Raw genomic sequence first — 27,297 nt, forward strand, 5'->3', positions numbered from 1 at the left:
GATGGGGTGCCTTTGGTGCCAGCGCCGGAGGTTAGGAGTTTGGGAGTGCTCCTGGACTCCTCGCTATCTATGGAGGCCCAGGTGGCAGCCACTGCCAAGTCAGCTTTTTACCATCTGCGGCTGGTGCGGCAGTTGGTTCCCTTCCTCGACCGCAGTGACTTGGCCACAGTGATCCACGCAATGGTCACCTCGAGGCTAGACTACTGCAATGCTCTCTACATGGGGCTGCCTTTGTCGCAAATCCGGAAGCTGCAGCTAGTGCAGAATGCTGCGGCCAGGCTGTTGATGGGTCTTCCTAGTAGGGACCACATCCAGCCTGCGCTGAAAGCGCTGCACTGGCTGCCAATAGCGTAAGGGATTCGCTTCAAAGTGCTGGTTCTTACCTTTAAAGCCCTATATGGTCTGGGTCCAGCTTACCTAAGGGACCGCCTTTCCGCATATGTTCTCCTATGAGCACTACGGTCTGGGATGCAACATCTCCTGGCAATGCCAGGTCCCAAAGAGGCCAGGCTGGCCGCTACCAGGGCCAGGGCTTTCTCGGTGGCGGCTCCTACCTGGTGGAATGAGCTCCCAGAGGAGATCCGAGCCCTGCGGGACCTTGTACAGTTCCACAGGGCCTGTAAGATGGAGCTCTTCCACCGGGCGTATGAGTAGGAGCCGCCACTACCATCACTACTGTTCCATCTTAACCTGGCCCTGGAAGAGGGAACATCAGTGTTTCCCGGAGCAGATGATGCTGAGTAGGGAGAGCAGTTGCAACAGAGCAGGTGAGATACGCCATCTTGTAACACCATGTTAAAACATCTAGAGCACCTTTGTTAATTAATGTTATTGTATTGTAGTGATTTTAAATGGTTTTAAATATGTTTTATATTGGCTTATGCCTCCTGTAAGCCGCCCTGAGCCCACATAGCGAGGAGGGTGGGGTATAAATTGAATAAAATAAATAAATAAATTAGGAATTCACAAACCCAATATTCAGTTCCTGAGCTCTATCACCTCCTCTTCAATGCAAAATACCAAACTGTCTTACCTAAGTGCTTTAGTGAGCTACAAGCAGTATGGTTTGTTTTGCCTTGGAGCTGTGCTCTGTAGTTGGTTTGGGATTCTGTAAGCTAATGGCTGCTTCTTGATGCCCCGAGGAAGGCTGACCTGCAGAAGCAGTCACAAATGTGAAGTTGTTGTCCTGTAATCTCTGGATGGTACAACACACTCGAGTAGATCTTGAGGAACATTTAGTGCTGGAGCCTCTTGGCATCATGCCGCATTTTAGGAAAGCACAAAAGCACCTGTAAAACTAACACATAAATACAGACTGGTTTCACTGGCTTTCTATTCAGACACAGTAGAACAGGAGGTCTTTTGTGGTAGTCCTGGTGGCTGAGATCTCCCAGAACCTACAGTGGGTAAAACTAAAATTGATGACATAAAGTAGCAGGTGCCTTTTTAGTTCAGTATATTTTCTTTGAATGTCATAGTTATAATTTAGATGGTGCCTAATTCTCTATCCTTTTTTCAGCCCTCGCAGGGCATTTCATGGATGGAACAAGCATCTGAGTGGTAAATGAGTATCCCAGTCTACAACTCCTACTGACAGACATCCACAGCCACAACAGCAACGTGTATCCATTCCACCCATCCCCACCCCAGCTTGGCATTCTTGTCTTTGAGAAGTAGTGCAACCCCTTTTCATCAGGAGTGCTTTAAATATCTTCCTGCGGTAGCTTTCTCCATGTAGTAAAGCATTCTGTGCCTTGTCACACAGCTCAGAAAATTTTCTCCACAGCCTCACAAATACTTCTTATGGAAAAAAGCAAAACAAAAACAAAAACCCCACAACTTACAGGGCAAATCATTGCACATGACCTGTTTGTTTAGCAAATTCTCAGCTCATCTTCAGAATTTACAATATGGGACATAATCATTTAAAATCTAAAAAACAAAATGCAGAAATAAACATACAAGCAATTTTAAAATTGCCAGTGTAACCAATGGAAATCAAGAAATGTTAGAAATAAAAAGCTGGTATGAAAAAAAATATGTGATCATTCTCCTTTTGCCATGAAACTTACTGGGTGAGCTTGGCACAGTCATTCTCTCTCATTGTAACCTACCTCACAGAGCTGTTGTGAGAGGAAACGCAGGAGAACCACATATGCCACCCAGCGGATGAGGTAAAGAACAAACTGAGGGAAAAGGGGAGCCTCCTCTTGGAGCAGATCACCGTTTAGCCAGGAAAATGGCTTCTGTAGACTCCAAGGGGGAGGGACCCCCTCCTGTAGTTTTTTAAGGGACTAGAGAAAGCTAGAAAGATTGGGACATGCACAGTCCCAGTATGTGCCTGCACAGAAGACAAATAGATGAACAAAAGTCAACACTGTTTAACTGATCCTACAAAATATGGGACACAGATAAAGCTTTGTACTAAGTCACTCACTCATAAAATGTTTGAATTTTATATGTTAGATCAACACAGCACTCAAAATATAAAAATCTTTATAAACAGCTACCCCAGACCCTCCAATACATTTCCCATTGGAAGTAATGGACCCAAAGCACAAGAACCTGAGGGGGGGGGGATACACACATGATTCAAATCCTGAACTGGCAATGCCTTATATGAACACTAGCAGTAAAGCCTGTTGTGGAAATAAATACAACGGAATCTAGAAAGAGGCTCTGGGGGAGTACTCTGGCTTTGGGCAAACAGTGTCATTTTGCTGTGGTGACCTCAGCAGGGTATAATGACAGAGTCCACTGTTTTCTCCAGAGGAACTGATCTCTGGTCCCTGAAGAGCAGTTGTAATTTTGAGTGATCTGTAGCCCTCACCTGGAAATTGGCAACAATTGTTACCCAGGATGAAATGACTGGTTTGGAGGGTGGAGTCTATGGCATTCTACCTGTCTGATGTCCCACCCCTCCGCAAACCCCACCCTCTCCAGGCTCCACCCCTCAAATCCCCAGGAATTTGCCAGCCTGGAGTTGGCAACCCCATCTCCTTCGCAGCTAACCATCAACCTACCATTATCTGCCCCTTTGACTTCAGCTGACTTCCACCCTCCCTTCTGCAGAGCAATTGTAATTTTGAGTGGTCTCCAGCCCTCACCTGGAGATTGGCAACAATGGTTCCCCATGAGGGACTGAGTGGTTTGGAGGGTGGAGTCTATGGCATTGTACCTGTCTGAGGTCCCACCCCTCCTCAAACCTCACCCTCTTCAGGCTCCATCCCTCAAATCTCCAGGAATTTCCCATCGGGAGTTGGCAACCCTATCAGGATTGGCCCCAATATGTTTTCTCCCAAAGGCCAAAGTAGGTGACAGGACCAAGCTTAGTTGCCTACCAACAGGCATTGAGGGGAATGTAGGGTTGCCAGCTCTAAGGAGGGAAATACCTGGAGGTTTGGGGGGTGGATTCTGTAGAGGGCAGCATTGGGGGGGGGCGGAAGGACTCAGCAGGTATAATGTCATAGGGTCTACCCTCCAAAGCAGCCATTTTCTCCAGGGGAAACTGATCTCTGTCATCTGGAGATCAATTGTAGCAGTGGGAGATCTCCAGGTCCCACCTGGAGATTGGCAACCCTAGGGGAAAGTCAGCTGCACAGCAGGGGGTTGAAGAGAATGGTTTGATGGGTGCTGGGCCAAGATTGGCAACAATAGTTCCCCAGGAGCAAATAGCTGGGTTGGAGGGTGGAGTCTATGGCACTGTAACCTGTCTGAGGTCCCCAGCTCCCCAGGCAGCTTTTAAAACATGATCCTGGGACCTACACACCACCAGACATTCCAACTGCCTTGGGGGGGGGAGTATGAGGTGTGGAATGGAGTGAAGTCCAATCAGCTTCCATATGCAAAAGACCCTGAAGGTTCCATATGCAACTGACATTCCAACTGCCTTGCGGGGAGGGGGGTGAGTTTGAGGTGTGGAATGCAGTGAAGTCCAATCAGCTTCCATATGCAAAAGACCTTGGAACACTGGGCGGGACTGCACAAAGCAGCCAGTCAACCCAGCCAGTGTCTTCTGAGTGGCAGTTTTTCCGGCCTAACACTAAAGGGGCCAAATTTAGAATGTCCATATAGAATGTTCTTACTCAATTATATATAAGAGAGATAAGCCATTACAGGAGGGGAAAATCTCCCTTCCTGAACTGAATACAAAAGTATAATGAATGCTTTTTGGGTGCATACCCCTAGTCCTTAGGTGAAATAATTTCGTAAAAAATATTTTTATTTTATCTTACTGTTTCATTTTCCAAGTGAATGTAAGACAGGCTTTCATTCTAAAGGTGAGTTAGGCATTTGCATCATATGAATTCTAAAGAGTAATAGGGCCATCTCTGTGTGTCGTGTATTTTATCCATAACATATTAACTGATTGAAATTTAAATAGTGGCTAAAGAGAGGTCAGCTAATGTAAAATTACTTGGTTATGTTTGATTCCACAGGTTTTTCCCCCTGAGGGCTTTCTTTCCAAAGATGAAGGTGTCATTAAGTGGCGTCTGACTGAGCTGAGGGGCAGCAAGGGGGAGAGAGGCCTGTCCTTCTGTTCAAAATCACCAACCTCAGCTGCTTTTCTCCCCAAAGGTAAAGATAGAAAGGATACGGTCCTTTCATTTCCTCCACTCAGCCACCTGCAGCTGATTTATCTCATACAAAATGGAGGGGGGGAGGAATAATGGAACTACGTGTAACAATGTGGAGCTCCACCCTGAAGTATTTTCCCTCTAAATGCTGAATTAGTTCCTTTACTCTTGACCAAGGACATCTTCAGAACAAAGGGCACTTAACACATTCTTCTTCCCTATGGTTTTTAAACACTAGTTCCTGCCATCTTGCTTCAGAAAGGGAATTTCATGACAAAAACGGCAGAGTAGGGAAGGCAAAGCAGAAGTCTTTGTGCAGGAAGTGAGTTTGTCATTTCACTAGGGTATTTTTCATTATCTTCCTTTGGCTTTGCTGAACATCTTCCATGTTTGTGGAGATGAGAAGGGAAATAAACACCACCCCTCTGTATATGTACCTCTCTCTCTCTCTCTCTCCCTACCCCCACTGCCATTTCTAGTAGCATGAAGGGAATAGAGGCAGGGGATTCTTAGCAAGCCACTAATTGTTTGGGAGGAGGACAGGGTGATGCTCTCCAACAACCCACTTGCCCATTCATTGTGGCTCCCCATTAACCTAGCTCCCAGTTAGCTTCCTTCAGGTGCTGGCAAAATATCATCTCCGGGAGCGAAACCAGAAGCCAGTACAGACATTTCAGCCACGTTAACTGTAGCACTGCAACCCCTACTGGACCAAATGATGAATCTCAACCAAAATTTTGAAACACTCCAAAAACAGATGGTAAAGAACTCTAATGCAGTCAAAAAGGTTGTTTTTAAAACATCTGTACTTGATCAAAAAGTGGACCAATTACAAAAAGAAAGAACCTCTGATAAAGAACAATTCCTTGGGCTTCAATCAGAAAAATCAGCCTATGTGCTGAGGTTTCAAGATGTTCCAGAACAAAGTGGTGAGAATCTCAAAGAAATCTTGACTCAAGCATTAGCCCCAATGACAGGTATGAAACCTGTTATTAAGCGATATGGATGTGGTCTATAAATCATACCCCAAATACATAAAGAAGAGAAACCTGCCTGGGGAAATTATAGTCAGATTCTTGAAAAGGTCTATAAGAGACGCAGTTCTTAAAGCTATCAATGGAAACATCTTGAAGATTAAAGAGTTGGAAATAAGAGTTCTAAAGGATGTACCATTTGAAATCAGAAAGAAGCGAAGATATTACAAAGATTTAACTACATTTCTACAAAATAAATAAATAAGCTACAGATGGCTTCTACTGGAAGGATTAACATTCAACTACAAGGATTTAAAAGAAAAGATTGACTCTGTTGATAAAGCAAAACGATTTTTGGAGAAAGTTCAAGGACTACCAACGGAAATAACAGCAGAAGAAGAGAAGAGTCATCAAGAAGAAGGAGAATACAGCTCGCATGGCTCGAGAAGTTCAGAATCAGATACAACCAGTTCATCTGAAGAAGATTCCTCATCAGAATTGGGAGAAGCTGCACCCAAATTACCCAAAGGCAAAACTGACTTTGATAAAGATAAAAAGAAGGGAAGAAGAAACAAGAATGTAACTGAGACATAAGCACTTGAAGAGATAATTATCTTGCTTAGTTGCTCAGAGCAAATACTTATATTTTAAGCTTTTACTTACTGTTATAAACTGAAAAGAAACTTTACTCATGTCTGACTTAATATGAGAAACTTGAATAAGCATTTATTACCAGCAATATATATAACTCCTGTTAGCCTTTCTTTTAGTAATGCTATCCTATCACCTGTAGTCTGTTAGTGCTTACCCACCCCTTGTTTCTATGTAGTGTGTAGTATAAAAGCTATATATATATATACCCTAGCTCCCAGTTCCAACATGGCATTTATAGTGTGAACCTGGAAGTAATATTGGCTAAATATTTTGTGCAGAGGCTTGGACAAAGAGAGGGCATAGATATGAGGTTTGAGGAAAGAAAGCAGACTGGGAGAAAGTGTCATGCTCTTCCTATGTGAAACAGTAGATGTCTCATGTCAGTAGTAGAAGATCTGGGCATGAAAATCAATTCGAAATGGCAGGGCCAGGAAAGCCCCTTTTCTACTTCTCTCTCCAAGAGATTGTAACAGGGAAAGATGTTGGGATCCTGCATGGGGTGACCTGAATGTCTGACCATTTGGAGCTGAGAGCCTGACAACAAACTTTCTGGTTATTGTCCGGCATTAGTCATGGTCTCAGAAAGCCACAGAAAGAGGTCTTGATTGTGATGTGGCATCGGCTACTTCATCCAAGAATCACATTTTATTGCACATAGCTTGATCATGATCTCTGGTTTGATATCAGAGGTGGGACTCTCCCTGAATTTTAAGCTGTGCATGGTACAAGATCTGGGGGAGCTCTAACATATGGTTCCTGGTGGGGAGGATATTGGGGTAACATGAGAGTTGGCATGAACTGGAGCAATTATGTGATTAAGAAAGCCCTGATTTGATAATGAATGGAATGTTAAAAATCTAAGTAATTGGATAAAAGCTATGTGGCTAGTTCAAGTATTTTGTTCCTTTAAAAGATCTTTCTTCAGCTATATAGAGTTACATCTATAAAATGGTTTAAGTGCGGGAAATTAATAGTGCTGTATCAGAAAGAAGTAGATTAAAAAACTGGAATCAGCTGGAATCCCACTGCATGGAGAGACCCAGTTTCAGGCTACTGAAGCTTAATTGTAGTGATCCCAAATATGGATCCATGCTACCTGCTGATGTTTTTCCTGGTGTTCACTTCCTTCTTCCACAAAGTGCCTCTTCCCCAAAGTAAAAAATCAGTATTGGCTTTCCTCCAACTCATTGGAGTAAAGGGCTCAGAGTCATCACCATTTGGTCTGCAGAGAGCACATTCCAAAATAGCAACCCCTGTCATAGGAAGATCCTTGACTTGGAGTCTCTCAACATTTTGATATTGCCCCCATGGCAGCCATTTTGTCATTGTTTCTGCCTCCCATGGCAGACATTTTGTGATGGCACCCACTACCTTCTTCCAAAATTCCAAAAGGGCCTACAGGCTCAACAAATCTGAGGAATTTGGCCTAATCCTAAGCATGTTTAGTCGGAAGTAAGTTTTATTATAGTTAACCATGTCAGTTAAATTAGTAATCACTGATTCCTTTAGAACAGAACATTTGATTATGTAACCATCTATCTTACGAACAATACAAAACAAATAAAAAAACTTATGCATTAGCAAAAGATTTCAGATTTTTAATTCTTATCACTGAAGATGTGCCCTGGTGTGTCACTGTGGGATGTCTTTTGTAAATATCTGTGAATGGTTACCAATCAGTTTTGAAGAAATCCATTGTGGAACAGTCTTTCACTTACCCTGCATTTCCTTCTTGAGTTCTCTACAATATTGCTGGTTTCTTCCAAAATGGGAATGGTGCCTTGAATCTGGACAGCAGTTTTTGTCTTCAGATCAGCTCAATTCACATTTTCTATTTAATGGGCTGGGACGAATTGAAGAATGCAAATGATATACAGGGCATTGACATCCCACTGTTCCTGAGATGACATACTCCTGAGATTAGTGTCTGCTATATAGGATTGCCTGAAATTTCATGGGAGGAAAACTGTGATAAAGACCATAGGGAAGAGATTTATTTATATTAGATAAAATGTTAGGATGTTGCAGATTGGTCTTCCATGAATCATTGATAATGACTGGATGAGGCACTGTACTTCTACGGCTTTTATATTCTAATTTTTAAAAAATGATTTAAAACAAACATACTTTTAAATCTTTAAAATTTCACCAAGAGAACTGATTAGAACCCATCCCTTGCAGAAATCCACATTTGGCTGCTCTTGGTTGCATAAAAAATACATTAGCTATACAGAAATTTTAGTGTTATATTCACAGGGAACAATGTAAATCATTAAGCTAGAACAATAAAACTGAAGTTGTGAACAAAAAGGATATAAAGAAGATGGGGTAAATCTGTGGGATGACAGACCCTACCCTTTGAAGATTGATACTTTTTTCTGTCTTATGTGCTACTACCCCTGACCTCTGATTGCATCCATTACAGTTCCTTAAAATCACTCTTCATATCTAGAAAGGCAGTAGGCAGATGTTGTAATAAAACCAACCATGTGTCTAATTTCCAAAAACATGGAATTTCCTGCCCAGAAAGATTAGTGTGTCCTCCTCTACCATTGCTTTCCAGCAGTAGATGGAGGGTTTTTTGTTTCATTTAGCATTCTCTTACTGATTCTCCTATGTTTTAATTTCTATTTTATCTGCATACATGCACACACACTCACACATACGTACATTTTAAAGTTGATTTTAGTATCTTTTTAACTGTGTGCTTCCTTGATGGACCTAATTGAGTGGAAATGAAAATGAAAAATTAAAATGAAAAAATAATATTACTAGGGTTGCCAGGTCTTTACCTTCCAACAAACAAAAAACCACTGTGATAATGACACATTTAAATTGGCTGGCATTTGCTCTCTATTTCACATTGTAAAAACCAGTGTGCTCATCGAGGATATATTATGTTGGACTTTGCTTTATTATATTGTAAGATTAATAGCTTCACAAATTGATGCTCACATAATTATTAAATGTGTCATTATCAATTTTATCACAGTGGTTTTTTGTTTGTTGGCATGTATCTGCACACTGTGACCCCTTCTCTGGCTTTTTTGACTTGATTTTTATTGGGGACATTGAGACACTAGTTATATAATATCAATATGTTGTAAAAGCAAATTGTATTTAAAAGCATATGTATAAATCTAAAGTGTATGTATCATATAGGAATTTACTTTTCAGTGTTAATGTTCTACACCTTTAAGAGAGAAGTATAACAACATGCAGCTGCTTGGAATCCATCATAGTTCCTTTTAGAACTATTTTCCAGTGTGAGAAGTGGGGAGCATTGTCAGTTTATTATTAAAAGAAGGCTTTCAACCAGATAGATAAGAAACGCTGAAATGCTACTCCCTTATAGAGAGCAACCAGCCAACAATGTGAAATGGAGAGCAAATGCCAGCCAATTTAAAGTAGGCCTGTTGCCACATTAAAAATTTGGACTGGCTGCTACGAGAAATTTAACAATTGGCTTGCTCCTATTTTAACACTTGCAATGGAACTGAAAGTAAGTTTAAAATTATTCTAGTTAAAAATGATAACTAAACTATTCCATTCAGCTTCATGTCTTTTTCCACTCTTCATAACTATGCTTTTTACAGGATAATTTAACCAAGAAGAAAATAAGAAGCTATACTGTTTTAAAAAAGAAATTAAGCTGAATTTAGAGGTTGACACCTTCCAACTTTATAAGACTACTCATGAGGAAGATTGCTGAAATGAGTGTAAAAACCGGTGTGCTCATCGAGGATATATTACGTTGGACTTTGCTTTATTATATTGTAAGATTAATAGCTTCATAAATTGATGCTCACAGAATTATTAAATGTGTCATTATCAATTTTATCACAGTGGTTTTTTGTTTGTTGGCATGTATCTGCACACTGGGACCCCTTCTCTGGCTTTTTTGACTAGGTCTTTACCTTCAGCTGGAGGGGGGCTCCAACTGGCTCTCTGGGATTTTCTTGTGCGTGCACTATGCGCACGCACCGCAATGACATCACCTGGAAGTGACATCATTGCATTGGGCATATCATGAAGGGGACACTCTGTTATTTGGCTAAAAACTCTATGGTCAGCATAGAGTTTTTAGCCAAATGCTAGAGAGTCCCCTGAATGATGTACCTGGCACAATAATGTCACCTATGGGTGATGTCATCGTGCCAAGCACGTCAGGTGCAGTGGGGCTCTTCAGTGGTGAGGCTCACCCTGTTAGCCAGCTGGCTGGTGGCAGATTGGGCCCCCCAAAATCAGGGGAACTCCTGCCACTGGGGAATGGCAACCCTAGCTATTACTACTATTAACAATATTAGACTCTAAAGAAAACCAAAATTCCTGGCCCAGACATTTAAATAAAAGTCTGCCACAGATGGCCAGGGATTTTTGATGATGTGATATCTGAAGTGTAAAACACTTCCATGAAGTCCATTTTAAAGTTCTGAAAGAGACAGAATTTGGAGGGATAGATGCTCTCATGTAAAGCCTTGTTCCAGAACAATGGACACATTAACACAGAATTACTGAGATACTATTTGGAAGAGAGGTGAAACTACACAGCAGAACTTACCATTAGAAACTCTTCTCTCAACTCTGTTTCATCTCTGCTTAACTCCTGTACAAGGTATCAGTGGTCACTTAAACATCACTTTCTTCAAACTGGGTGCAGGGTCATAATCACCCATTGGACAGGCCGAACCATCGAAACAGACAGCTATGACTGGTCACATTCAGATATCTATCTACATATGGCAACACATAAACAATACAGCCACTATGGATTAGGGCTGCCAAGCCCCCACCTGGCGTGAGGGATTCCCACCCCCCTGACTATTGTTTCCTCCTGCTGCATGAAGCAGTGGCAGGAAAACAATAAAAGAAATTGCCATCAGGCCAATGGCGAATGACACTTCCGGGAATTCCTTTCTAGGAATTCCTGGAAACTCTATGGTTCCCCCACAAAATGACTTCATGCTGTCACTAGTGGTGTCCCCCATCTCCTGTCTCATTGTTTCCTAGAGTTGCCAAGTTTATCCCAGCCTTTGCTCTTGGACCATTAATAGCAGCTGGACCAGCAGACATTAGTTAGTGGTAACGTCATGCTGTGAAAAGCTTCATTTGCTAGTTTCAGCAGATCAGGGTACTTTTAAAGCCAAAAGCAGGACAGATTTTTGTTCTGGTCAATTAGCAACTGTATTTATTTCTACGGTTGGTGAACAGGTATCCTTTCGCACCAAGGAACCATCCCTGGGCAGGTGATTAGATCCTTAGGCATGTAGATAGATGGGTTTTAAATCCATGTACTGACCACATAGTGACTTGCCTGCCTGGTGTGAAGGTAGTGGACATTATACATGGTTTAGATAGGCTGGTAGACAGTGCTGGAGAGGAGCCAGTAGTCATGGTAGATGTTGGCACCAATGATGTGGGGAAATATAGTCGTGTAGTCCTGGAGGAAAAAAAATTAGACTGCTAGGCAGGAGACTAAAGTCCAGGACTTCCAAGGTAGACTATTCAGAAGTGCTGCCTGTTCCAGGTGCAGGGCCAGCTAGACAGCCACAATTAGGGGTCTCAATGCATGGATGAGACAATGGTGTAGAGAAGAAGGGTTTAAGTTTCTTAGGCACTGTATGCTTTTTGAAACAGGCAGGACCTGTACAAACAAAAAGAGCAATAGCCCAGTAGCACCTTAAAGACTAACAAAATATGTGGCAGGGTATGAGCTTTCATGAGTCACTGCTCACCTCTTCAGATCTATTTTGTTAGTCTTTAAGGTGGTACTGGACTCTTGCTCTTTTCTACTGCTACAGACAGTTCTACTTCTGCTAGTTCAGTTCTAATACTGGGTGACTTCAACTACCTTCACATTGACTGGGCAAATATGTACTAAACTCATGCCACAGAAAACAGGTTTCTGGACATCACTGTGCATTGGAGCCATTGATCCTGGAACTAACTAGAGGTGGCAGTGACTTTGGACTTGGTTCACAGGGGAGCTCTGGACAGTGCAAGATGTAGATGTTGCACTGATTGGGAACAGTGATCACGACACTATTATTTCTGAAGAAAATAAAAATATGCAAAGCACATAAGCTGATTTCTTTTCTTCTGAAATATTTCAGTGTGGTTCACTGAATTATTTCATTCACATCTGTAACTCTTAAAGTAAGTTTGAAATAGCACTGAGACAGCTTTACCCTTGAATGGAAACATACTTTTCAATCTTTACTAGGAGAAATACATGAATACTGTTAATAGGGGTGGCAGAGCAACTTGCAGTTGATGATGATGATAATAATTTTAAAAGCTCCCATAATATACTTTGACCAGTTATGGGGGTTATAGACCAATGGAATTTCCCAGCAACATATCATGCCTAGTTCCCTAAAAACAGCTTCCAAATAAAGCCATCAGTGCTACAGCCACCTTTTCCATGCCGTTATTTTAATGGCTTGTCATTGTATTTTGCAATATAAATATGAGGAACAGCAATCATCTCACATTGTGTAAGACCACCTCCACAAATAATTCAGTTGGAGTGGTAACCTAATTTTCTGCTTTTCCTGTAATGTACTGTAATTTATTGGTTTGTTGTCTATTGAAAATTTGTTCCAAAGCTGCAATTCATATTTCACTGTCACAGAGTGAAATATATGGATCATTGAGGTAAGCATCCACTTAGGGCCTTACGGCTTGTTACATTTTCCCTGCACCCTCCCCAGGTCACCCCAGGGCCTGTCATTCAGATTGTACTGTGAGTTTTGTGCATGGAACTTGGCTCCCAGGCCCACTGGGGCCTGATTCAGATAGCTATTTCAGTGCATGGAGAGAGAGGCTTAAACCTTCTTCCTTGCACCCTTTTCCTGACCTGAAATGGCATTAGAAAGTTGCTATTGCCATTCTGGGGCACTTATGCATACTGAGGGCTTTTTTTGCTCATTGGTAGCAACTTCCTTTGCCTTCTTGTTATGTCAGTTACTTTTGTTCTTAAATATGTGGGAACACTTCATCCTTTGTGAAATTATTCTGACAGACCAGAGTTTGGGAAGGACACAGAAGGTGGGACTGGCACATCAGGTTCAGAAGTTCAGATCCAAATATGGTGATTTGATGCAAAACATTTTCACTAAAATAGCCTCTTTTCTTAAAAATATTGTCACTTTAGAAAGACTAGGTGAATGGACCACGTCTCGGTGGAAAATTCAAGGTGGCAGTAATGAAAGAAAAAGAATCAAGTGCTACAAAATCCTCACACACTAGGTTGCTATGATGGATCTTTGACAGTATGTGCATGAACACACACACATATAGCCAGTCTTGATGACCTGGAAAGACTGAGAGATATAAATACCAACAAAGCATTCAAAACAGAAACTGCAGGATAATGACTCAACACAGAGATTTAGGGCATGCAAGCCCAGTTAAATTAATATGGATGCCTGGGAGCTTTTGGTGTTCTGGGATAGCTTTTGGGACAGAGACAATTGTTTGTTTGTTTGTTTGTTTGAATAATCTACTTCATTGTTATTGCATTTTTATCCCATCCTTCCTGTAAGGAGCTCTCATAAATGGTTCTCTTTCCCACTTTAACCTTGAAACAAACTGTAAGGTAGGTTAGGCTAAAAGCTTGTGACTGGCCCAAGATCAATATAGCTGTGGTCACACACATGAAATAATCCACTTTCAATCCACTTTCAGTGCACTTTCCAACTGGATTTTACTGTGTGGACTGGCAAAATCCAGATGGAAAGTGCATTGAAAGTGGATTGGAAGTGTGTCATTTAGTATGTGTGACCACAGCCTATAATGATGAACACCATCTATCAAAATATCCATATATAGAAAATAGACAAAACACATGGTCTTGCACTTTGAGCATGTTGTCACTTCCCATGAGGATCAAATTACCAAAAGAATTAACTCTCTGAAGATGTCAGTGCCACATATTCTGTTAGAAGAATGAAATGGATCCACTGGCAGACTAAGTATATATAGTAACAATTGATTGGCACAGTTATGAGATAATACGGAAAGAAAAACTGTGAAAAAGTGACACTTAATATATGTCTTTAAAGAATCATTAAAAAGTGAACAAAAATAATATACATAATCATAGAAAAATATATTGACGGTGATCTCCAGAATGACTTGCCGTTTCGAAGGAAGATCTTCTGAACAAAGATGTAGGACCTTATAAATACAACAATATACATCTTTGAAAGTCTGGACATTATATAACTTGTTATAATATCATTAATAAAAAGGGTGAAACCTTACAAAAAATGTCTCTCAGGAATTCTCTGTTTTAAAACATTGGCATATCGTGGGAGATATACCAGGATGCAAAACTTAACCTAACATAGGCTTTCAGAAGACCACAAGCATTAAAGATCTGTTAGTGCATGCCGACCTACGTTCAAGCGCACTTGCGGTTGATACACCTAAAGGTCATTTTAGATGCCTAAGATGTGCAGCGTGTTTTTTAAGTAAAGAAACAAAATAGCTAGACTGTCCAGAGATCAATTATAGGAAGGGATTGACATGTTACTCTTCATGTTCCACGAAGCGGGTCATTTATTTAATAACCTGCCCATGTGGGTTAAGGTATGTGGGGGAGTCTTCTCGGGCAGTCAAGACCCGTATTTTAGAGCATAAGTCCAAAATTAAACATAAACATCTGGAAGCCCCTCTCGTGGACCATTTTGTTAGTATGGGACATAGTCATGATGATTTCAACTTTACAGTGATAGAAGTGATCCAGACAAACAGGTACTATAGGAAAGACATCCACCAAGTACTCTTGCGGCGCGAAGCATATTGGATCTTTAAACTAAACACTGTGTATCCAGCGGGTCTGAATGCATCTCTGGACCTAACTAGTTATTTATAACATCTGTTGTTCTTAGTTTATTTGATCTGAATATCTGTAGAGTTCAGCATGCCAATTTAGAAGCATAGTCTCCCTGGTAGTTGGCAACCTCTGTTGAGAGGAATAGCTCTAAGTAGGAGTTTTATCTGTTAAGCATTAGGATTTTATCAGCCCCCTAGCTGCACCTGGATTGTGGAAGAATTCTCATAAAGAATTCAGCAGGTCTGTATGCATATCTAGACTGAATTAGTTACTTATAACATCTGTTACTTTCAGTTAATTTGATATGGATATCTTTAGGGTTCAGCATGCCAGTTTGGAAGCACAGTCTCCCTGGTAGTTGGCAACCTCTGATGAGAGGAATAGCACTAAGTAGAAGTTTCACCTGTTATACATTAGGATTTCATGAGGCCCTTGCCTGCACCTGGATTGTGAAAGAATCCCTATAAGGAAATTGATAATTAACATTAAGTTATGACAGGATTCATGTTAAAACAACATATAGCCCCCTAGCTGCACCTGGATTGTGGAAAAATTCTCATAAAGAATTCAGCAGGTCTGTATGCATATCTAGACTGAATTAGTTACTTATAACATCTGTTACTTTCAGTTAATTTGATATGGATATCTTTAGGGTTCAGCATGCCAGTTTGGAAGCATAGTTTCCCTGGTAGTTGGCAACCCCTGATGAGAGGAATAGCACTAAGTAGAAGCTTCACCTGTTAGACATTAGGATTTCATTAGCCCCTTAGCTGAACCTGGGTTGTGAAAGAATCCCTATAAGGAATTGACAATTAACATTAAGTTATGACAGGATTCATGTTAAAATAACATACAATGTCTACATGAGCCTTACCTGATTAAGCATTACAATCATCTATGCCTATGGCAGGTTCTACTACACATTACAGCTGTTATGAGTTGGTGAGTAGTCTATGTATGTAAGTTAAGAACATAAGAACATAAGAGATGCCAATGTTGGATCAGGCCAAAGGCCCATCCAGTCCAACACTCTGTATCCCACAGTGGCCAGAAATACCAGTGCCATCAGGAGGTCCACCAGTGGGGCCAGGAGATTAGAAGCCCTCCCACTGTTGACCCCCCCCCCCAAGCACCAAGATGACAGAGCATCACTTGCCCCAGAGTCCCTATCTATACCTTGTGGCTAATAGCCACTGATGGACCTCTGCTCCATATGCTTATCTAATTCCCTTTTGAAGCCATCCATGCTTGTAGCCGCCACCACTCCTGTGGCAGTGAATTCCAAGTGTTAATCACTCTTTGGGTGAAGAAGTACTTCCTTTTATCCATTCTAACCCGACCGCTCAGCAATTTCATGGAGTGCCCACGAGTTCTTGTATTGTGAGAAAGGGAGAAAAGTACCTCTTTCTCTACCTGCTCTTTCCCATGCATAATCTTATAAACCTCAATCATGTCACCCCTCAGTTGTCGTTTCTCCAAGCTAAAGAGCCCTAAGCGCCTTAACCTTTCCTCATAGGGAAAGTGTTCCAACTTGTATTCTAAATATTTTGTAAGATGATATGTATAAGTAATATGGAATGTGTATTACAATAGAGGTTGTTGTATCTTATAGAAAATCTTCCTTGATAATTGTGAGACGTCACCAGAGGATATGAATTCCTGAGAGACATTTTTTGTGAGGTTTCACTCTTTTTATTAATGATTATTTTTGTTTACTTTTTAATAATTCTTTAAAGACTAAGTATATATGCCACAGAGCCATTTATTAATTTTCCTATACCCAACTCAAAGTATTTTAGCAAGAAAAGTTTCATGTGGGTAGCCATGTTAGTAATAAAACAAAATACAAAAGCTTACAGGCTGGAAAATTTTGCTTTAAGATGCTGCTGGACTCAAATTCTGTTCTTATGCTCAAGAAAAGTGAAGGATTCCAAGGTGCCTTATTGTCAATGTCAGCATTTCACTTTAATGCCATGAAAAGTGTCTGTCACTCTCATTTCCTTTCCTGCCAATTACTATAACTTGCAGGCAAAACCAGTTCAGCAGCGCTCTTCTTACGTTACTGCTTCCTTTTCAGTGCTGCAAAACTGTACGTTTGATTTGTTTTGAAAGCTGCCATTGATGTTCAAAAGTCTGGATTCCCATACCGTATTTATTTATTTGCTTTGCTTCATTTATATCCCACCTTTTCCACCAGTGGGGACCCAAAGTGGCTCACAACAACATTCCTCCCTCCTCCATTATATCCTCACAAGAATCCTGTGAGGCAGGCTAGGCTGAGAGTCTGTGACTGGCCCAAGGTCACCCTGCAGGCTTCCATATGGCGCTGCAGGGAACTGAGCCTGGGTCTCCCAGATTCTAGTCGGGCACTCTAAGCACTACATCACATTGGCTCTTTTAAAGGAACACCAATGACATCGTCTTCATTCACTTGGGCAAGTTCTTATGCTTCCTTGACTAGTTCTTCGTTGGTTTATTTTTCATGGCATCATTTTGGCCACTAAAAACATGAGCTATTTAAAAACTAGCAGTTGGGTTTTACCCAAAACTAGGTGAGCAAAGTTCTGTTCATGGGATTGACTATGACTCTCCTGTCCTGCAGTGCATCATGACCCCTGAAAGTCAGCCCAGGGGACTCTCTGGAACACTGCTGGCCATTCTGTTAGGGGTCTGCTATGAGAGGGGGGAATTGGCAAAATTCCTACTGACAGAAGTGCCCTGTTGGTGGTGAGAGAAAGCAGCTGTTTGAGCCCTGACCTGGATAGCCCAGGGAAGCCCGATCCATCAGATCTTGGAAGCTAAGTAGGGCTGACCCTGGCAAGTGCTTGGATGGGAGACCTCCAAGGAATACAGAGGCAGGTGATATCAAGCCATCTCTCTGAAACGACCTAACCCCACTAGGGGTTCACCAGAAGTCACCATGACTTCCAGGCTCACAAGCACATACGCATGCACACACACAAAATATCAAAAAGAAAAGAAAGAAAACAGCTGTTTGATATGACCCATTATCTATGTACTGGATTTTCATAATTTGGTTTTCTGGACTAAGTCCTCAGCTGATACAAATACGAGTATTTTATTTACCACCATCATTTGTTCAACACAAATGGTTATTAGAAAAACAGTCTGCATTAGAAACAGTTTTATTGTGCCCTTCTTTATGTCATGACAACATGTTCTGCTTACCTGTTTGTTTAAGAATATGTAGATGACTGGATTGTAGACTGTGCTGCTCTTTGCGAGGATGGAAGGGATGATACTGGCAGATGCAGTAATCAGACCAGGCTTCCCAAAAGTTGCTATCAGTGCCATAATCCCATAAGGTAGCCAGCACAGCAGAAAGCAAATGACCATCACAACCACCATGATCAGGACGCGATGCTCTCTTGTTTGTGCCACCCCTTTCTTTACTCTACTGACCTACAATTTGTAAAAGGAAAAAAATGTGAGTAGTGCTGAAACAAAAGAAACACCGTCTAGCAGTGCAATTCTAAATGGAGTTACAGCCTTCTAAGCTCATTGATTTCAGTGGACTAGGGCCCCTGCCACACGGCAGGGGAAAAGCCTCTTAAGGCGCGGCTTTTAAAAGCCGTGCCAACGTTGAGACGCCGCGGTGGGATCCCACGGATCCCCTGGCTGCGGCGCCTTTTCTCCCCGGCGCGATCAAACGCCGGGGAGAAAACACAGGTCGGACGCCTAGCCGGCCGAACTGCGCATGTCGGAGCTTGACGCGCCGCTTCCACTTGAACCACCGAGGTAGGTGGTTGCAGGTTGAGGCGCATTTTGCCGGGAAAGGGCCAGTTCGGGGACGGTATCACGACGCTTCCCAGATGTTCTGGTATGATCGCGCTGGTTTGATCTGCCCCCGAACTGTCCCGCTCCCGGGCCAAATCGCCTCGTGTGAACGGGACCATAGAAGGGTTTATTTCTGCTTAGGAGTGTACTGTATGTTCCCAAGGAACAAAAATGGGACAGTTACTTACTTATGCAAATTTTTAGATGTTCACCTTTCTCTCAAGCGATTGGTAGATAACAGTTTTTTTAAACAATAAATACATGTTTGAAACAATATAACTAAAGCCAGCTCAGAAGAATAACTTTAAGACCAGTTTTGGTTTCATAAGTCCTATTAAATAAATTGCTTTTATGTCTTCATCTGAAAGCCATTAGAGTAGGGGCCTTCCTTGTGATCTCTAGGAGGACGTTCCATAAAACTAGAGCTGTTACAAAGAAAGCCTGAGAGCAGGCACCTGCTGAATAAAGGAAGACACAGAAAGGAGAGATTGATTTGTGTGTCTATTACAGCTGTTGCACAAGTTCATACAGGGAGAGGCAGTCCCTAGTCACAAAGAGCTTTAAAAGGAAGCACCTGCACCTTAAAGTGAAGAAACAAATAAGTAGCCAGTGCAAATAATTTAGAATGGGAGTACCATGCAAAGAACAATTTCCTTATAATAAGCGGCAGGCTGCTGCATTACAAAATTGTTGTAATTTCCAGATGATTTTCAGGGGCTGCCCATAGGGTTCACAAGTACTTACCGCGATCCGACGGGGGAAACATGGTCCCCGGCCGGACCATTCCTCCCTGTAACGCACCATGCCATTGCCAGGAAGTGACGCTGGGCAACGCTCTGGCAATGGGGCTGAAAACTCGATGGTACCATCGAGTTTCCAGCCCCATTGCCAGAGCATCGCCCGGCGTCACTTCCTGGCGATGGCATGCTGCAGCGCATCTGTTGTCCCCGCGGGAATGATCCTGAGAAGACGTCTGTGTCCCCCGCTGAATCACGGTAAGTACTTGGGGAGCCTGGCTGCCCAACATGCTGTGTGTTATAATAGTCAAGCATTGAGATTACTCAAGCACGGATCAACATGGTCAGATTTCCTGAGTTCAAGAAGGGAGACAGTTCTTGATAAACTGCCATTCTAACCAAAGTGGATCTAAGAGATTTTGTCAGCAAAAAAATTACACAAAAACATTACATCTTGGAGTCAATAAGTACCAAATTACCCTAAAGCAGCCGTTCGGAAAATGACTGAGCCAAGCCAGAAGACGTTTACACCGTGCAGTCACAGCGTGTGCAATTAAATGAATATATGTTGTCTTCCCTATGCTCTATGAACAGTGTTAGTCCCCTGTCTAAAATGTGTAACTGTACATCGCTTTGAGCCCACTGGGGAAAGCGATTAATAAATTGAAAGTATTATTATTATTATTATTATTATTAAAAATAACTGAGCTGGATATGAATTAATGGTTTCAGCTGCAGTAGAGAAGTAATTTCTCTTCAATGCTGTCACCAGCAGAAAGCACAAGATAGAAAAAGGCATCAGCTTCTACTTAGAAGAATGAATTAAAATGTCTTAAAAGAATAAATGAATCAGGAACACCAGCAACTTGGAGTCCAGACCTCCCCCCCCATAGAGGCAAGGGTCCCTCACCACCAGGACCTGCCCCCCAGCTGCCAATCAGGTGGCCAGCTGGGGGGGACTTACCAGTAGAAAGAAGAAGGCCTAGGCCATGTTGCCAGTATTACATGGGAAATGATGTCATCATGTCTGTGACTTTCAAGCAACGTCCTGATATTTGGGCAAAAACTCTGTGGTAGAAGCTGGTTTTATCATAGAGTTTTTGCCCAGAAGTTGCTGGTGTGATGATGTCACTTCCTGTGCAATGCCAGCAGTATGGCCTAGACCTTCTTCTTTCTACACATAAGTCCCCCCATCCCCCACTGGTTGCCAGGAGGGACTTGGCAACCCTACCAGCAGCACATATGGGTGGAAGAAAAGGTTCAAACAACAGCAGCAAAATGAAAATTTAAAAAATACTTGTACATTCTTACTTACAAGTATAAATTCTGGGGCATGATGAATAAAAGAATGCCATGTTAGTATTTGCCACTCACTAGCATTTTAGTTGCCTACCAGCAGAATGAAACAGTGAGGGAGGGGAATTTTGGGGCACTGCTAGCTGTAAGCGATCAAGTCTGAACTCCCGTTTCCACTCTGAGTTGCAGGTATTAAAGGCCAGGGGCGATGGACAGAGGTACAATCTTTTAGCATGTGACCATGACTCAGCTGGTCCAGTAGATCCAGGAGTTGTCCAGTATATTTTGTTTTGTGGGGGAGGGACTGTGGTTCAGTGGCAGAGCATCTGCTTGGCATGCAGAAGGTCCCAGGTTCAATCCCTGGCATTTCCAGCTTATAAAAACAAAGAGAGAAAATCAGGTAGTAGGTGATGTGAAAGACTTCCACCTGAAATGCTGGAGAGCCATTGCCCTACCTCACTACCCACATGGCAATATAATGGAATATAAGAAATGCTCTTATATTATCACATATTCTATAGTAGGGCTGCAAAAGTCTGGTAAGCAACTTGAAAACCAAACCTTTTTATGAGTTATTCAGTTAATTTCCACATTTCAAATTAATATCAAGTTCTATTAGGGTTGCCAAGTCCATCTTCCACCCCCAGTGGGGGACTTTGGGGGCGTTCCTGGAGGGGGTGGGGCATCCCCGACGTGATGACGACACGTTGGGGACTCCCCCCCCCCCCGCTCGCGCGTCGGATCTCCAGAAACGGCAGTTTCCTGCACTTAAAGGAGCCAGCGTTTCCCTTTTAAATGCAGGAGCTGGTGTTTCCCCTTTAAGAGCAGCCGCGTTTCCCTTTTCAGAGCACGAAGCTGACATTTCCTTGCAACCCAGATCTCAAGCGGAGATCGGGCTTGGGAGGAAACACAGGCTTGGGAGGAAACACGGGTTCCACACACTTAAAGGGAGAGAGAGGGGTAGGTGTGGGTGTTGGGGGCAGGGCTTCCCCCGCCGGCCATCTGGCCGGGGGTGGGTAGAACCCCCCCAAAAAAAAACAGGGGACCCCTGGTAAACGGGGGAGGGGGGTTTGGCAACCCTAAGTTCTATATTTCAAACTGCTATCATTTTCTGTGTTTCAAATGTAGGCTTTCAGTACTTACACTAGTTCTGCATACCTTTTGTAGATCCCAGCTTTGCTATAGTGCAAGCACTGGGGAATAGGGGGAGGGAGATTATTATAATGGGAGCAAGAATTACATACAATATCTTTTCTTTTCATGAGTCCTTTGAAGTCATACTGATGTAGCACCAATACAGTCTGTTGGTAAAGCCAAAATTAATCTTACTTTCCCTAAGGGAGTTTATTTTTTACTAATAGACATCATTTTAAGTCAAATGCTTAGCAATGCTGTAAAAATTACTATGATATGGAAAATGTGCTTAAAATTATTTCCTCCCCCTGTTTAATTATAAATGCAACATGATTTCAGAGCATCGCAGCTGACCCCAAAGTACAACAGAGTTTGGAACTGAGGATTAGTTTAATATCTTCTCTGTGTTTAAATAAAAGCTTCAATTCCCTTTGAATGGCAAGGAACTCTTGCTGCTGCTGCATTAATTTTGGAAGTAATAATTAACTTGGGCTGCTTTCTGTGTCTGGAAAATCAGACTATAATTTCTAGCTGCCAATTTTTAGAACTGGTAGTAATTTGTGTCAGGATGGTTTAAACACATTATACACATCCTAGTAAAAGAGTCACTGTGACTATCAATAAAGCAATTAGGCAGAAATATGTGGGATTCATCTGATTCAGGGTCAAGTCAAATGGCCACTTTGTTGTTTTATTTTCACTTACTGATACCATTAACAAATCTCAATTACCCTAAATATTGACTTGTATTCAAAGAACCATTAGCTGAGTACTGTGGTCACTTGCACTGTGGGGCTTTCCTGATGTCTCTGCTTCCATGGCAGCCTCTTGTACCTGCCTAGAAGATGTTCTTGAGAATCACAGAACTCTTCAAAAATACATGAGATTTGTGCAGAGGTGGGAGGGGTAACTAATAGTGTGTCCTTTGCATGTGTTGCCAGAGGCGCTGCCTTTACTCTTGGTTAGCCCCAAAGCAGGGGCACCCCACTTTCCAACCTGAATCAAAGTCCCCAAAAGTCAAGCACTCTCAGCTTGAACCACAGAGTCAGGCTGCAAGTACTCTGCAAAAAGGGATTTCATACTCAGGTGACAATAAAGGCAACCTCAGGGCAAACTTCCAGCCTTTCCCCTCCACCCAGCAGAGATATGCTCATGGAATGACAATGAGTTCCACCAGGTGAAGTATCTACATTTCTAAAGTCTATTCAGAGGCCACCTGGCGAATAGCCTTGTCTCCAGAACCTCACCCAGCCCTCTTTTGTGATCTCATGTCTATGTGTGGATTCTTTGCCCTTCCTTGCTCCATCCCTCAGGATACCAAGATAAATCAATCGAGCAAATTATTAATGATCCTTCCTGATGCTGATCAGGGACCCATCTCCCATCTTTTGTCTGTATCTGGGAACCTATTCTACTGCCCTGGCAGAACCATTAGTTGAAAGAAAAACTCATTCAACTAGCCACTCAGCACCTAGCTAATCCAATCAAGATACTGTCAGTTCTCAGCATAGCCTGACCCTGCCTCTCTGGAACTTCATTGGTTATATCCAGGCCTTGCCCAACCTGATGTCACACACCCCTGGGACCCCGGATTGGCCCATGTAATCTTTTGTTCTCACCTGAGACCAGCCCCCAAGACCTTCCATTGGTCTGCATTGTTTTTCAATGCCTATATCCCAGCAAACACATGGCCTTTAGATCATGTGCTTCTGCCATGATACCACCTGGCAGCCCACCCCTAAACTCTCTGGGTTTAGGCCACAATCCTTTATTCATGGACCTCTGCACGTCTGGACAGGTTTATCACCCCTCTATAAGCTATCAATCATCTCTGCTTCCTTAGTTCTGTATTGTGTGTGTGAATGTTTAATATTGTTTGTATGCTTGAGAATATTTAGTAAAGAAATCATTATTTTAGCCACCCAGTCTCTGTGTCTATTCCTGGGTTCTTGGGAATTCTAACTCTGGTATACACAGGTCTGATCCTATAGTTATGCCAATTGCATATTAATATCATAATTCCCCAACCCTTTATTAAAGAAATAGAGCAATTTGGCTAACACATTCAGAAATGCCTTTCACTTGTGCTGGAGACTCCATGGCTCATTTCAAATGTTGAGATCTAATCTTGAAAAAAAGTTGACTCAATTCACTTGTTGCATGGAACCATTAACTATGATTAGTGTGACCAGTGTTCCCTCTAAGCTGAGTTAGTGTGAGCTAGCTCACAGTTTTTTAGCCTCCGGCTCACACATTTTTGTCTCAGCTCAGGAAGGATGGCTCCAGAACACACTAATTTATGCAGTAGCCAAATCACCTGCTCACAACTTTAATGCCGGTAGCTCACAAAGTAGAAATTTTGCTCACAGGACTCTACAGCTTAGAGGGAACATTGAGTGTGACTGTCTAAGCATGGGCCACTCTTCTAACTGGTTAGTTAGGGCATGTCAAACCTAGAGTTGCCAGCAGAAAAATTCAAATAGCTGCAGCTCCAATGGCACAACATCACTTTCAGTGCAGTAAAATCATAGTGTTTCAGTGGAATCCTAGAGCATCACCCCAACATGATAATGTCACTTCTGGGATCATGCCAGAAGTACTGTCATGCTGTTGGAGCAATACCAATTTTCCTAGCAATTTTTCTCACCACCCTACTGAGTATCAGCAGGGGGTCAAGGGCTGCCAGTGGGAAGTCTCCCACTATAGCGGGATAACTAACAGCCTTAGTCAAATCAGGATCTAAAAACATGGCCTGAACTTGGTTTATTAGTCACAGGTTTTGCATGACGTATGAACATGCATATATTGGCTTCATTAAGTCAGCAGCAACATATAAAATAGATAATATTATTCAGCATCAGACAGGGAAAAATAAAAAAGTTTCACAAGAGCCTATGAAAATAAATGTTTTCTTTGAGTGCCAGAGGCCCAATCTACATCTAGCATTTGCTCTGGTGTCTTACCAAACCCACGCTGGAACAGAAATTCCCCTCTGCATTGCATGCCACTTTCACTTTGATTGATTGTTGGATTTTATGGCAGTGTCCATCCAGACTGCATGCCACTTTCACTTCTTTTGATCTCTTGGCTTTATGGTAGCGTCTGCATAGATTTATGGCTATTTCAGGGGTGACTCTGCAGTCAGGTATTTGCATGTGATTTTGAGCTGTATCTTTTTCTGTTCCAGTGTGGGTTTGGTAAAAGAGCAGAGCAAATGCTAGATGCAGATTGGGCCAGAAAGTATATAAATCTAGCTCCAAGTGAACATCCAAGAGATGGAAATTCCAAAGTTGGCATCATAACTGAAAAAGCCCTTCTCTTTTATCTGTCAAAGGAGATAGCTGCACATCAGGGTCTCAACTGAAGATCTTAACATATTCACCTAATACCGAGTGGACCTCAGTCCCCTAGTTTTCATCTATGGCAGGCTGTATACGAGAGGAGGGGCACAGTTTAGTGATAAAGCACATGTTCTTCATGAAGAAAGCCCCAGATTCAATCTCTGCAATCACCAATTTAAAGTTCTTGAGCAAGGGCCATTCAGAAAGACTAATCTGTACCTGCAACTGGACTGCCACTGCCCATCAGAGTAGAGACAGTTCTGCTCCAGATGGAGTAAGGGTAATAGAAGGCAGCTTTGGCCCCTGCCACATGGCAGGGAAAACACTGGCCAAAGTGCGGCTTTTAAAAGCCGCACCAAAAAAGAGACGCCGCGGCGGGATCCCACAATCCCCTGAGCCGCGGCGCCATTGCTCCCCGGCATGATCAGATGCCGGGGAGGAAGAGACTATTGGGAAGAGACTATTGGGAGGGGGAGGCTGCCAAACTGCACATGCTCGAGCATGCGCAGTACGGCCGGGGGCTGGGGATGCGCCGGCGGAAAGACGTGCCGGCGATCCCACGGCCGGCAGTGATGCGGCCTTTCGGTGGTAGGTGGTTCTTTTTTGCTGTGGGGTTTGGCCGGGAGGGGCGGATTGGGAACGGGCTGGGAACGGGCGCAGCATGATTCCCAGATGTTGCTGTGGGATCGCGCCCGTTTGCTGCGGCCCCGATCCGTCCCTCTCCCAGCCCAAAATGTCTTGTGTGGACAGGACCTCAGTAGTTCAAAAGGAGCTCATTTTACAAGCAGCTGAGTCACACTGTCAGTGGTAGATAAAATTCAAACTATAAACCATGTAATATAGTAACTGACAGAATTTTTTTTCAAAAAAACCTCTCATATGCTTCCATCACACATTTGATGCTTTTAAGTTAGACTGTCATACTAATGGCTGTGGAAAAAATAAAAAGTGGCTCAGTTAATTTCTTTTAAAGGGTTGTGGGAGGCTGGAACAGCACTTTGGTTTTTTAGCAGAATCAGTGTGCAGTTGTTATCAAAAGGTGTCACCAAAGCTAATACTTCATTGTTTTCCTAGTACTTGAAAAATTACACTTCTTTTGTTGATGGAAAAAATGATTTCAGACCTTTTGTTTCCCACTTTTCTTGCTATGAAAAGAATTGTGTGGCTGTAGCTTTGAGAATATCACAGGCACCAACTAGGTAGTGCTATGAAGACATGAACAGCACAGTTCCCCCATGGTCACAGCATTTCATATGTTATTTGAAGTCTTCCCCCCTCCCCCTGTGGATAACACAACTCAATAAGCCCAGTCATGTGATAAAATCCAATGTCCCCTTAACTCATAAATTGTGTAGAAACCCCTCCCCCCATATCTGAAGAAGTAAGCAGTGACTCACAAAAGCTCAAACATTACCACAAGTTTTTTTAGTCTTTAAGGTGTTACTGGACTCTTACTCTTTTCTGCTGCTACACACAAACACAGGTATGCATCATGATCTACCTCCCCCACCCCCCCGACTTGCAAGGCTGCAAACACAACCAAAATGGCTTCTGGACTCTCACTAAACTCGCTGGGCTTTGAGCACTGTTTTGAGTTTGCCTCAGCAGCACAGCCAGATATGATGGAGACCCTACTTTGGCATAAATGAAAAATATTTTGTGTATTAGAGGAACAGGTTTCACCACTGGTTCAGATTGTTTACAGCTTTAACAATATCATCCAGCGCAGAGTGAAGCTTTCCACAGAGAGCTTAGTGGTATCTCTACATTTCTAGCCCACATGCCCTATTAAGAGTTAAGCTCTTTGACAGATACAGTTCAAACGCACAGTGGCAAATTGCTTTCCTTTAGCTAAAATTGGTTATTGATTAGCTGTGTTGATTTACTTTTGAAGTGTTTTCCTAGCAGCTCTAAGAACAAACATCGCCCTTTCACACAGAACAT

General features: G+C 42.5%; 1 protein-coding gene across 1 annotated transcript in view; it reads right to left on the reverse strand.

The window, feature by feature from the left end:
- Positions 1-1,042: 1,042 nt before the first annotated feature.
- Positions 1,043-27,297, reverse strand: part of LOC107110436 (pinopsin-like) — a 37,566-nt gene continuing 11,311 nt past the window's right edge. The window contains exons 3-4 of the mRNA XM_015411222.1: positions 18,237-18,470; positions 1,043-1,297 (exon numbers count right to left, since the gene is read on the reverse strand). Coding sequence (XP_015266708.1) covers positions 1,043-1,297; positions 18,237-18,470 — 489 coding nt within the window. The remainder of the gene's footprint in view (positions 1,298-18,236; positions 18,471-27,297) is intronic.

This window comes from Gekko japonicus, unplaced genomic scaffold, assembly GCF_001447785.1.
Source record: "Gekko japonicus isolate JY-2015 unplaced genomic scaffold, Gekko_japonicus_V1.1 scaffold433, whole genome shotgun sequence".
NCBI lineage: Eukaryota > Metazoa > Chordata > Lepidosauria > Squamata > Gekkonidae > Gekko > Gekko japonicus.